This window comes from Neoarius graeffei, chromosome 18, assembly GCF_027579695.1.
Source record: "Neoarius graeffei isolate fNeoGra1 chromosome 18, fNeoGra1.pri, whole genome shotgun sequence".
NCBI lineage: Eukaryota > Metazoa > Chordata > Actinopteri > Siluriformes > Ariidae > Neoarius > Neoarius graeffei.
The window spans coordinates 18,054,379-18,066,392 of NC_083586.1; the positions used below are offsets into that span (position 1 = coordinate 18,054,379).

General features: G+C 41.1%; 1 protein-coding gene across 6 annotated transcripts in view; it reads right to left on the reverse strand.

Moving 5' to 3' along the window:
- Positions 1 to 1,046: 1,046 nt before the first annotated feature.
- The window catches only part of LOC132865963 (uncharacterized), a 46,008-nt gene continuing 35,040 nt past the window's right edge, over positions 1,047 to 12,014 (reverse strand). For 3 of the 6 annotated variants that reach the window (XM_060898471.1, XM_060898470.1, XM_060898468.1), the window contains 8 exons: positions 11,310 to 11,807; positions 7,359 to 7,463; positions 7,175 to 7,245; positions 6,756 to 6,936; positions 5,794 to 6,247; positions 3,738 to 3,953; positions 1,680 to 1,771; positions 1,047 to 1,564 (listed from right to left, as the gene is read on the reverse strand). In XM_060898471.1, the coding sequence (XP_060754454.1) occupies positions 3,829 to 3,953; positions 5,794 to 6,247; positions 6,756 to 6,936; positions 7,175 to 7,245; positions 7,359 to 7,463; positions 11,310 to 11,807 (1,434 nt within the window). In that variant the 3' untranslated portion in view covers positions 1,047 to 1,564; positions 1,680 to 1,771; positions 3,738 to 3,828. The remainder of the gene's footprint in view (positions 1,565 to 1,679; positions 1,772 to 3,737; positions 3,954 to 5,793; positions 6,248 to 6,755; positions 6,937 to 7,174; positions 7,246 to 7,358; positions 7,464 to 11,309; positions 11,808 to 12,014) is intronic. The other 3 variants (XM_060898473.1, XM_060898472.1, XM_060898469.1) reach the window with 2 other exon arrangements.

Below are 12,014 nucleotides of genomic sequence, written 5' to 3' on the forward strand. Positions count from 1 at the left end.
AAACGTTAGGCCATGGATTCCCCCAAGTTGGAACTAGAATTATTTTACTGATTACAGTGTTATACTTTGTGACTATATAAGGCACAGTTATAGAAGCAAGTTATTTATAATGCTATTTGTTATCAACCAAATGAAGATGGATTCCCTTTTGAGTCTGGTTTCTCCCGAGGTTTCTTCCTCATGTCATCTGAGGGAGTTCTTCCTTGCCACCCTCGCCACAGGCTTGCTCATTGGGGATAAATTAGGGATAAAATTAGTTCATGTTTTGGGTCTTCAATTATCTGTAGAGCTGCTTTGTGATAATGTCTGTTGTAATAAAAACATGATACAAATAAACTGACTTGACTATAGAATTTCTAGGCATCACCTTCGACAGCAACCAGATGCAAGTGTAGGTGCAATTGCACTCCTCACATAAGGCACCAAAATTATGTAGGTGCAATACCAGTCCTCACACGAGGCACCAAAATTAGGTGAGTGCAATTACATTATTAAATCAGTCTCATACAATTAGTCTCATAAAATATTAGTTCATTAATTTTACTAATCATAATTTATGTTAATGAATGAATGAATTACTCTAGTGATACACTAGATCAGTGAAGGCAAAATTCTTTGACAGCAGAGGATGGTTTCAAGTAATACTGCAGCAAAACAGACAAGACAGTTTCTTGTAAATATTTAATTTATTAAAATTATAAAATCAAGTTAGGATAATACTGATCAGGTACATTCAATAACACTAGCAGCAGTTTAACAATCAACTGGGGGGGGTTTGCTGTGGCTCTCCCTGCTTTAGCCTTTCCATGTAGGCACATGGTAGGGCAGGGAGGCATGCTCTCCCTGCCCCAAGGCTTTCCATGTATGCAAGTGGAAGGGCAGAAAGGGTCCAGAACAGAGCAACCCACCAAATACAACTTGTTGCAAATATTGCAATGTAAATAATGTTCCTTGACGAAAGTGGTTCTGACAGAATTATATTATATATATATATATATATATATATATATATATATATATATATATATATATATATATTCTATCCACATTCAAAAAAAAGGCAACAAAATATGGAATTATTTGATGGTAAGAATGTATCTTTTATTTTTCAAGAATTATTATTTTTGCATTTTTCACAAATTGCTACGGTCATTTCACCAGTTTATTTACATTCTAAGCAGAAATGATTTTGTCAGACATTTTGTATAAAGTTATCAAATTTGCAAAAAATTAAAATAAAAATGCTCCGTTTCTCAAAATCCAGTGAATGTGGATAGAATAAAACAGTTATTCCACTCAATCTCGTTGTACATGGTTTATAGCCAACTTGATATGATGCACCTCGTGGGCTGTCAGCTCATGTACAACTCGATTTTGGGGAATAACTTGTAAATATATAATTATGGCATTTAATATTCATACTGTTGTTGTTCTAAATACAAGAATAAACAAAAAAAATTTACTTTCAAACAAAACTCAGTGTATTTGACTCAGTTACATGTATTTGGATTGCTGTGTGTGGATGTGGGCTTTTTTGCCAGATTTGGAATGAAGACAAAGGAGTCTGTAACAAGAAAAAACAACAGAAAAGAAATTCAAGTTGTTTCTGGGGGAAAATAAATTTGTACATCAGTTTTTATCAAAGCTCAAATCGACATTGTTTCATCTATGAAGCTCACCTCATCCACCGCTTCTCCTGTCCAGTTTGTTACAGTTTCTCTGTGAGATCAGCGTCTGGTTCATTTTCAAGTTCAATCGAAGGAAAATGTGTCTGAGAAACAGATATAAACTGTTTAACAACAACTTCATTCGTTTACTGTTAGACATGTGTGTAGTGTCACAAAGTATTCAGAATTAGTGGGCGTGGCCTAAACTAAACCGCAAAGTCAGACGGTTATTGTTTTCATTTATACCCACCTGAAAAATACTCCATATGGCTAAAAGCATGTGGACTACTGACTATCACACCCATACTTGGTTCTTCTCCAAACTGTTTGTTGAGAACCCATAAGAAACCCATGTGGATGAATGGAGAACATCCTGAACTCTACACTGACAGTGACAACTGATAATGCTACCCAGGGTTTCCCCTAAAGCATCATAGCGTCGTGGCCCTGCTACGTTTAAATTAGTTACTGATACACTTAGTGACATGCCGCTACTCATTAAACCGCCGCCGCCGCAATGCTTACAATTTAGGCCTACAGTATAATGCTAAAATCAACATGCATGTATTTTGTAGCCTTGAGCAGGTAATCAATACAGCCATGCAAATCCATGGCCCTGAGCTTGACCTAAGTGCACAGCTGATGTCAGAGAAGGGTATTCCACGCTGATTGGCTGAGTGTGTGCGGTATCCCGCATTGATTGGACGAGCGATGCACAATTAATATTCATACGGTAAGTAACTGATGCAAAAATGGTGGAGCCTTCAAGCAGGGTACGAGTGAGCAAAACACCAATGGGCTGCAGCTTAATTACGGAGTTTTTCACAAAGAAAACAACTCCGCAACAGACCATAGTTGTGAGACTGCGACGGCCAGTTCGTTGCACCTTGCTGACCAGCTTGAGTCAGACAGTGAGAGTATTTAGTCATCCGCACTATTACCAAAATTTCCATCCATTATCCGTAACCGCTTATCCTGTGCAGGGTTGTAGGCAAGCTGGAGCCTATCCCAGCTGACTATGGGTGAGAGGCAGGGTACACCCTGGACAAGTCGCCAGATCATCGCAGAGCTGACACAGAGAGATAAACAAACATTCGCACCTAGAGTCAATTTAGAGCCAGCCACCAATTAGCCTAACCTGCATGTCTTTTGGACTGTGGGGGAAACCAGAGCACCCAGAGAAAACCCACACAGACACGGGGAGAATATGCAAACTCAACACAGAAAGGCCCCCGTCAGCCACTGGGCTTGAACCCAGGACCTTCTTGCTGTGAAGCAACAGTGCTAACCACTACCACCATCGTGCTGCCTATTGCCAGAATTTAATGATCAGTATTTTAAACAACTCATGCCATGTTGCATCACCATTCAGTTTGTTTGATGTGAAATAAACTGCAGGTCTCCTTTGGAACAGTTCACTGCTTGAAAGATGCAATTGGATATTGTATTAACTTCGGGGGTTTTTTTCTGTTTTTAGAGTATGAATTCAATAAAATGATAAGTAAAATATAGCCTTTTCCCGAACAGGTTGAACTGGTTTAAAAAAAAAAAAAAAAAAAAAAAATCAGCTCTAGATGTCACCAGAAGCCATGAAATGAACCCTTGTATTTCAAAACCTTCCAGGGGAGCATGCCCCCAGACCCCCATAGTTTACACATCACCTATGGTGGCATGTTATTTGCACCTCCTTGTGCTCAGGGGGCCAGTGCTCTTTCCAATTTTTCTAGGGGAAACCCTGTTACCAATTTGTACCAGTGTTTGTGTTAACATTCATGAGGAAACCACACATACTTGGGTACGAGCTTGATGGTTGACAACCTTCTCTGCCTACTCACTGAGATCACTGATATCTGAGAGACGTGTCTTGGCATTCAGAGCACCAATTTTTCTACCAGGTTTTTCCTCGGGCCATTCTTGGTTTGTTCGTACCAGCATTTGGGGCAGTTAACTTGGGAGGTGGAGAAAGGACAAGAATAACAGAACTATCCAGGACAGCAACAGACACGGTGGTCTTGTTGATCATGCTCCGTGTTTTAACCTTCGGTCCTCTGCACTTTTGCCAGCACTTACCTTCTCTTCCGTTTGGTCTTTGCTTTTGGCAGGTTTCAGCTCCTCAGTTCGAGTATTGTCCTTTTGTAACTCAGTCTTGCTTTTCCTCTCGTTAGGATGTAAAGCAAGCATAGCCAGTTTCAGCCTTCTTTCTCTGGCATGGTAAGTTTGATTCAGTGTCATAGCATAGACTCTCATCCACTGCATCGACTTCTGGGTTTTTTTGTTTTGCTGGAACTGGTAAAGGGAAAAAGTTGACCGTTTAAGCATCTTGTCAAGAGGAAGATGGGAGACACCCAACCCAAAAATACAAACAAGCTGAAGGCCGCCATCAAAGCAACCTGGGCTTCAATCACGCCTCAGCAGTGCCACAGGCTGATCGCCTCCATGTCACGCCACATTGATGTAGTAATTCACAGTAAAGGAGCCTCAACTAAGTATTGAGTGTATAAATGAACATACTCTTCAGAAGTTGGACGTTTCCATATTGTACAATGTCTTGCAAAAATATTCATCCCGCTTGGTGTTTGTCTTTTTTTGTCGCATTACAAGCTCGAATTAAAATGGATTTTGGGTGGGTTAGCACCATGTGATTTACACATGCCTACCACTTTAAAAGTGAAAATTATTGTTTTATTGTGACACAAAAAACAGTAAAGATGAAAAAACAAATCTGGAGTGTGCATAGGTATTCGCCCCCTTTTGTATGAACCCCTAATTAAGAGCCGTTCCAACCAATTCACTTCATAAGTAATGTAATTAGTTGATTAAGATCCACCTGTGTTCAATCAAAGTGTCACATAACCCCCCCCAAAGTCAATCGTTTGTAGAGCCACCTTTTGCTGCAATTACAGCTGCAAGTCTCTTGGGGTATGTCTCTATTAGCTTAGCACATCTATCCACTGGGATTTTTGACAATTTCTCAAGGCAAAACTGCTCCAACTTCAAGTTAGATGGCTTGCATTGATGTACAGCAATCTTCAAATTCTGCCACAGATTCTCCATTGGATTGAGGTCTGAGCTTTGACTCGGCCATTCCAAGACATGCAAATGTTTCCCTTTAAACCACTCCAGTGTAGCTTTAGCAGTATATTTAGGGTCATTGTCCTGCTGGAATTTGAACCTTTGTCCCAGTCTCAAACCACTGACTGACTCAAACAGGTTTTCCTCCAGAATTGCCCTGTATTTAGTGCCATCCATCTTTCCTTCAATCCTGACCAGCTTTCCTGTCCCTGTAGATGAAAAACATCCCCATAGCATGATGCTCCCACCACCATGATTCACTGTAGGAATGGTGTTCTCAGGGTGTTGGGTTTGCACCACACATGGCATTTCCCGTGATGGTTAAAAAGATCAATTTTACTGTCATTTGACCAGAGAATCTTCTTCCATGTGTTTGGGGAGTCTCTGACCTGTTTGAAGGCTCCTTGGTTTTCATGTTGCTTGCTTAGTAGTGTTGCAGAGTCAGGGTCCTTCCAGAACAGGTTGATTTATAAAGTCATCATGTGACACTTTGATTGCACACAGGTGGATCTCAAATCAACTAATTATGTGACTTATGAAGTGAATTGGTTGGACCAGCTCTTATATAGGGGTTCCATATGAAAGGGGGTGAATACCTATGCACACTCCAGATTTCTGGTTTTTCACCTTAATTACTGTTTGTGTCACAATAAAACACCAATTCGCACCTTTTTAGTGGTAGGCATGTTGTGTAAATCAAATAGTGCTAACCCTCCAAAAATCCATTTTAATTCCAGCTTGTAATGAGACAAAACAGGACAAACACCAAGGGGATGAATACTTTTGCAAGACACTGTAAATCCTTTCTTTGATTGATTTTAGTAAATATTGTAATACTTTGAGGTCCTGGATTTCTCATTTTCATAAGCTATAAGCCATAATCATCACAAAATAAATAAAAGCTTGAAATATTTCATTTAATGTGTAATGAATAGAGAATAAATGAAAGTTCACCTTTTTGAATTAAATTGCAAAAAAAAAAAAAAAAACTTTTCCATGATATTCTAATTGAGATGCACTACAATGTTAACATTCATGAGGAAACCACACATACCTGGGTACGAACTTGACGGTTGACAATCACCACCAATTTGAGCACCAATTTTTCCACCAGGTTCTTCACGGGCCATACTTGGTTTCTTTACACAAAGATGTGAGGTAGTTAACTTGGGAGGTGGAGTAGGGACACGGGTAACAAACCTGTGCAAGGCAGCAACAGACACCGTGGACTTCTTCACCATGGTTTCCGATTTATCCTTTCTGTCCTCTGCACTTTTGCCAGCACTTTCCATCTCTTCCTTTTGGTTTTTGCTTTTGGCAGATTTCAGCTCCTCAGTTAGAGTATCATCCTTATGTAACTCACTCTTACTTGTCCTTTCGTTAGGACGTAAAGCAAGTGTAGCCGATTTCAGCCGTCGTACTCTGGCACGGTAAGGTTTATTCGGTGTCGTGGCATATACTCGCATCTGCTGCAGCGACGACTCCTGGTTTTTTTTGTTTTGCTGGAACTGGTAAAGAGAAAGTTGAACGTTTAGGCATCTTGTCAAGAGGAAGATGAGAGACACCCGACCCAAAAATACAGACAAGCTGAAGGCCGCCATCAAAGCAACCTGGGCTTCAATCACACCTCAGCAGTGTCACAGGCTGATCGCCTCCATGCCACGCCGCATTGATGCAGTAATTCATGGTATAGGGGCCTCAACCAAGTATTGAGTGTATTAATTAACATACTATTCAGAAGTTGGACAGTTCTGTATTGTAAATCCTTTTTTGATTGATCTTAGGAAAATTGTAATAAGTTGAGAGACTGGATTTCTCATTTTCATGAGCTATAAGCCATAATCCTCAAAATTAAAACAAATAAAAGCTTGAAATATTTCACTTTGTGTAATGAATAGAGGAAATATGAAAGTTCGCCATTTTGAAATAAGTTTAAAAAAAAAAAAAAACTTTCACGATATTCTAATTATTTAAGATGCACTACTATGTTAACATTCATGAGGAAACCCCACCTACCTGGGTACGAACCTGATGGGTAACAACCTTCTCCGCCTTCTTATTGAGGTCACTGATATCTGCTCGACGTGTCTTGGCATTCAGAGCACCAATTTGTCCACCAGGTCCTTTTTGGGCCATACTCGGTTTGTTTGCACCAGCAGTTCGCTTGGCGTTACTCCAGTAGGCCGTCTTTCTCTCTCTGTCCACACATACACACAGTAGGGTCTCATTGCGATACTCAATAATACCCAACACTCAGAAATACATTATTTGAAAGTGAGACATAGACTTTTGTATAACTGTATAAAGTGATATTTGCCTCTCTTTTGTTACAAGGTTTTTTGGAAGAATGGAATGAATTCTTAATTGAGAAATAAAAACAGACTCTCAAAACATCGTTTAGTTCAAAGCCATATTGTTTCAATTACTAAACTCACCTCATCAGCCCCTTTGACTTCCTTTTCTTCTTCCTAATTTCTTTTGATTTCACCATTTCCTTACTCCCTGCCTGGTTGAAGAGGTCAGTGATGGATGGCAGAAATGGAAAAAAGGGGAAATAATGTAAAAAAAAAAAAAAATCCACCAGTAGGAGACAGTCATGTCTTCAGGCTACTCACTCACCTTTCCGAAATCCTCATGCTGAAGAAAAACCTCGTTCTGTGTGCTGTTGGACCAAGCATTGACTGGACTCCTGACCATCACGCCCAGACTTGGTGGTTCTCCCAACTATTTTTTGAGAACCCAGAAGAAACCGATGTCGATGAATGGGGAACATACTGAACTTCACACCGACAGTGACAACTGTTAATGCTACCCATTGTACCAGTGCTTCTAGTAGTGCATGTCAAACAATTAGAATATCGTGAAAAAGTCCAATATTTTCCATCAGTTATTTAAGAAAGTGAAAACTTAATATATTCTAGACTCATTACATGTAAACTAAAATGTTTCAAGCTCTTTTCTATTTTAATTTTGATAATTATGGCCAACAGTGCAAAAAATTAAAAACATCTCAAAATGTGAGAATGTTTCATTTTAAGCTTAAGAAGAAGAAACCTTTATTCGTCACATGCACACTTCAAGCACAGTGAAATTCATCCTCTGCATTTAACCCATCTGAAGCAGTGAACACACGCACACACTCAGAGCAGTGGGCAGCCACATCAGAGCACCCGGGGAGCAGTCAGGGGTCAGGTACCTTGCTCAAGGGCACCTCAGCCCAAGGCCGCCCCAAATCAACCTAACTGCATGTCTTTGGATTGTGGGGGAAACCGGAGCACCCGGAGGAAACCCATGCAGACACGGGGAGAACATGCAAACTCCACAGAGAAAGGCCCTCGCCAGCCGCTGGGTTCGAACCCGGAACTTTCTTGCTGTGAGGCGACCGTGCTAACCACTACACCACCGCGCCTTGAATAAGTAGTATAAAATATAGTGTCTCTCTTGGTCTAGTTCAGTACACACAACCACAATCATGAGGAAGACTGCTCACTTGACAGTTGTCCAGAAGACAGTCAATCATCGACACCCTGCACAAGGGGGGTAAACCACAGAAGGTCATTGCTGAAAAGGCTGGCTGGAAAAGGTGCACAAGCAACAGGGACGACTGAAGCCTTGAGAGGACTGTCAAGAAAAGTTGATTCAAGAACTTGGGAGAGCTTCACAAGGAGTAGACTGAGGCTGGCTTCAGTGCACCAAGAGCCACCACACACAGACGTCTTCAGGAAAGGGGCCACAACTGTCGCATTCCTCATATCAAGCCAGTCCTGAGCCAGAGACAATGTCAGAAGTGTCTTCCCTGGGCTAAGGAGAGAAAGAACTGGACTGTTAATTCAGTGGTCCAAAGCCCTCTTTTCAGATAAAAGTAAATTTTGTATTTCATTTGGAAATCAAGGTCCTAGAGTCTGGATGAAGAGTGGACAGGCACAGAATCCAAGGTGTTTGAAGTCCAATTATAAGTTTCCGCAGTCTGTGATTATTTGGGTTGGATTGTCATCTGCTGGTGTTGGTCAACTGTGTTTTATCAAGTCCAAAGTCAACACAGCCATTTACCACTAGATTTTGGAGCACTTCATGCTTCTATCTGCTCACAAGGTTTATGGAGATGCCAATTTCCTTTTCCAGCAGGAATTGGCACCTGCCTACAGTGCCAAAACTACTACCAAATGGTTTGCTGACCACGATATTACTGTGCTTGATTGGCCAGCCATCTCGCCTGACCTGAGCCCCACAGAGAATCTATGGGCTATTGTCAAGCAGAAAATGAGAAACACCCAACCCAAAAATACAGATGACCTGAAGGCTGCTATCAAAGCAACCTGGGCTTCAACAACACCTCAGCAGCGTCACAGGCTGATCGCCTCCATGCCACGCCGCATTGATGCAGTCATTTGTGGTAAAGGACCCTCAACCAAGTATTGAGTGTATAAATGAAAATGCTTTTCAGAAGTTGGACATTTCTGTATTGTACAGTGGTGCTTGAAAGTTTGTGAACCCTTTAGAATTTTCTATATTTCTGCGTAAATATGACCTAAGATGACATCAGATTTTCACACAAGTCTTAAAAGTAGATAAAGAGAACCTAGTTAAACAAATGAGACAAAATATTGGACTTGTTCATTTAGTTATTGAGGAAAATGATCCAATATTATATATCTGTGAGTGGCAAAAGTATGTGAACCTCGAGGATTAGCAGTTAATTTGAAGGTGAAATTAGAGTCAGGTGTTTTCAATCAATGGGATGACAATCAAGTGTGAATGGGCACCCTGTTTTATTTAAAGAACAGGGATCTATCAAAGTCTGATCTCCCCACACGTTTGTGGAAGTGTATCATGGCACCAACAAAGGAGATTTCTGAGGACCTCAGAAAAAGCGTTGTTAATGCTCATCAGACTGGAAAAGGTTACAGAACCATCTCTAAAGAGTTTGGACTCCACCAATCCACAGTTAGACAGATTGTGTACAAATGGAGGAAATTCAAGACCATTGTTACCCTCCCCAGGAGTGGCCGACCAACAAAAATCACTCCAAGAGCAAGGCGTGTAATAGTTGGCAAGGTCACAAAGGACCCCAGGGTAACTTCTAAGCAACTGAAGGCCTCTCTCACACTGGCTAATGTTCATGAGTCCACCATCAGGAGAACACTGAGCAACAATGGTGTGCATGGCAGGGTTGCAAGGAGAAAGCCACTGCTCTCCAAAAAGAACATTGCTGCTCATCTGCAGTTTGCTAAAGATCACGTGGACAAGCCAGAAGACTATTGGAATAATGTTTTGTGGACGGATGAAACCAAAATAGAACTTTTTGGTTTAAATGAGATGCGTTATGTTTGGAGAAAGGAAAACACTGCATTCCAGCATAAGAACCTTATCCCATCTGTGAAACATGGTGGTGGTAGTATCATGGTTTGGGCCTGTTCTGCTGCATCTTAGCCAGGACGGCTTGCCATCATTGATGGAACAATGAATTCTGAATTATACCAGTGAATTCTAAAGGAAAATGTCAGGACATCTGTCCATGAACTGAATCTCAAGAGAAGGTGGGTCATGCAGCAAGAAAATGACCCTAAGCACATAAGTCATTCTACCAAAGAATGGTGAAAGAAGAATAATGTTTTGAAATGGCCAAGTCAAAGTCCTGACCTTAATCCAATGGAAATGTTGTGGAAGGACCTGAAGCGAGCAGTTCATGTGAGGAAACCCACCAACATCCCAGAGTTGAAGCTGTTCTGTATGGAGGAATGGGCTAAAACTCCTCCAAGCCGGTGTGCAGGACTGATCAACAGTTATCGGAAACGTTTAGTTGCAGTTATTGCTGCACAAGGGGGTCACACCAGATACTGAAAGCAAAGGTTCACATACTTTTGCCACTCACAGATATGTAATATTGGATAATTTTCCTCAATAAATAAATGACCAAGTATAATATTTTGTCTCATTTGTTTAATTGGGTTCTCTTTATTTACTTTTAAGATTATGTGAAAATCTGATGTTTTAGGTCATATTTATGCAGAAATATAGAAATTCTAAAGGGTTCACAAACTTTCAAGCACCACTGTAAATCCTTTTTTGACTGATCTTAGGAAATATCCTAATAATGTGTGATCCTGGATTTCTGACTTCCATGAGCTATAAGCCATAATCATCAAAATTAAAATAAAAAAAGGCTTGAAATATTTCACTTTATTGTATGAATATAGAAAATATGAAAGTTCACATTTTGAATTACTTTAAAAAAAAAAAAAAAAGAACTTTTTCACAATACTCTACAAGGCTGGATCCAGCTCTCACTAACCGGGTGGGCCAACAAGATTTTTGGGAGGGCAATGTGTGTGTGTGTGTGTGTGTGTGTGTGTGTGCGTGCGTGCGTGCGTGCGTGCGTGCGTGCGTGCGTGCGTGCGTATACAAACACACACACACACACGACTTTTTTCCTCTTTCTCTTCCCCTCATGTGGATGGACAAGCCTTGTGTCTGGGTGGGCCAGGCCCCCCCGCCTATAGAGCCGGGCCCGATATTCTAATTGTTTGAGATGCACTACTATGTTAACATTCATGAGAAAACTCCACATACCTGGGTACGAGACTGAGTGTTGACAAACTTCTCAGCCTTCCAATTGACATCAGTGATATCTGCTAAACGTGTCTTGGCATTCAGAGCACCAATTTGTCCACCAGTTTCTTCTCGAGCTATTCTTGGTTTGTTCGTACCAGCATTTGGGGCAGTTAACTTGAGAGGTGGAGTAGGGACATGAGTCACAAAATTGTGCAAGGCACCAACAGACATGGTGGACTTGTTCATCATGGTCAGTGATTTATCCTTTATTTCCTCTGCACTTTTGCCAGCATTTTCCTTCTCTTCCTTTTGGTCTTCGCTTTTGGCAGGTTTCAGCTCCTCAGTTAGAGTATCATCCTTATGTAAATCAGTCTTGCTTGTCCTCTCATTAGGACGTAAAGTGAGCGTAGCCAGTTTCAGCTGTCTTTCTCTGGCACGGTAATGTTTATTCAACGTCGTGTCATACACTCGCATCCGCTGCAGTGACGACTCCTGGGTTTTTTTGTTTTGCTGGAACTGGTAAAGAGAAAGTTGAACGTTTAGGCGTCTTGTCAAGAGGAAGATGAGAGACACCCGACCCAAAAATACAAACAAGCTGAAGGCCGCCATCAAAGCGGCCTGGGCTTCAATCACACCTCAGCAGTGTCACAGGCTGATCGCCTCCATGCCACGCTGCATTGATGATGTAATTCACCGTAAAGGAGCCTCAACCAAGTATTGAGT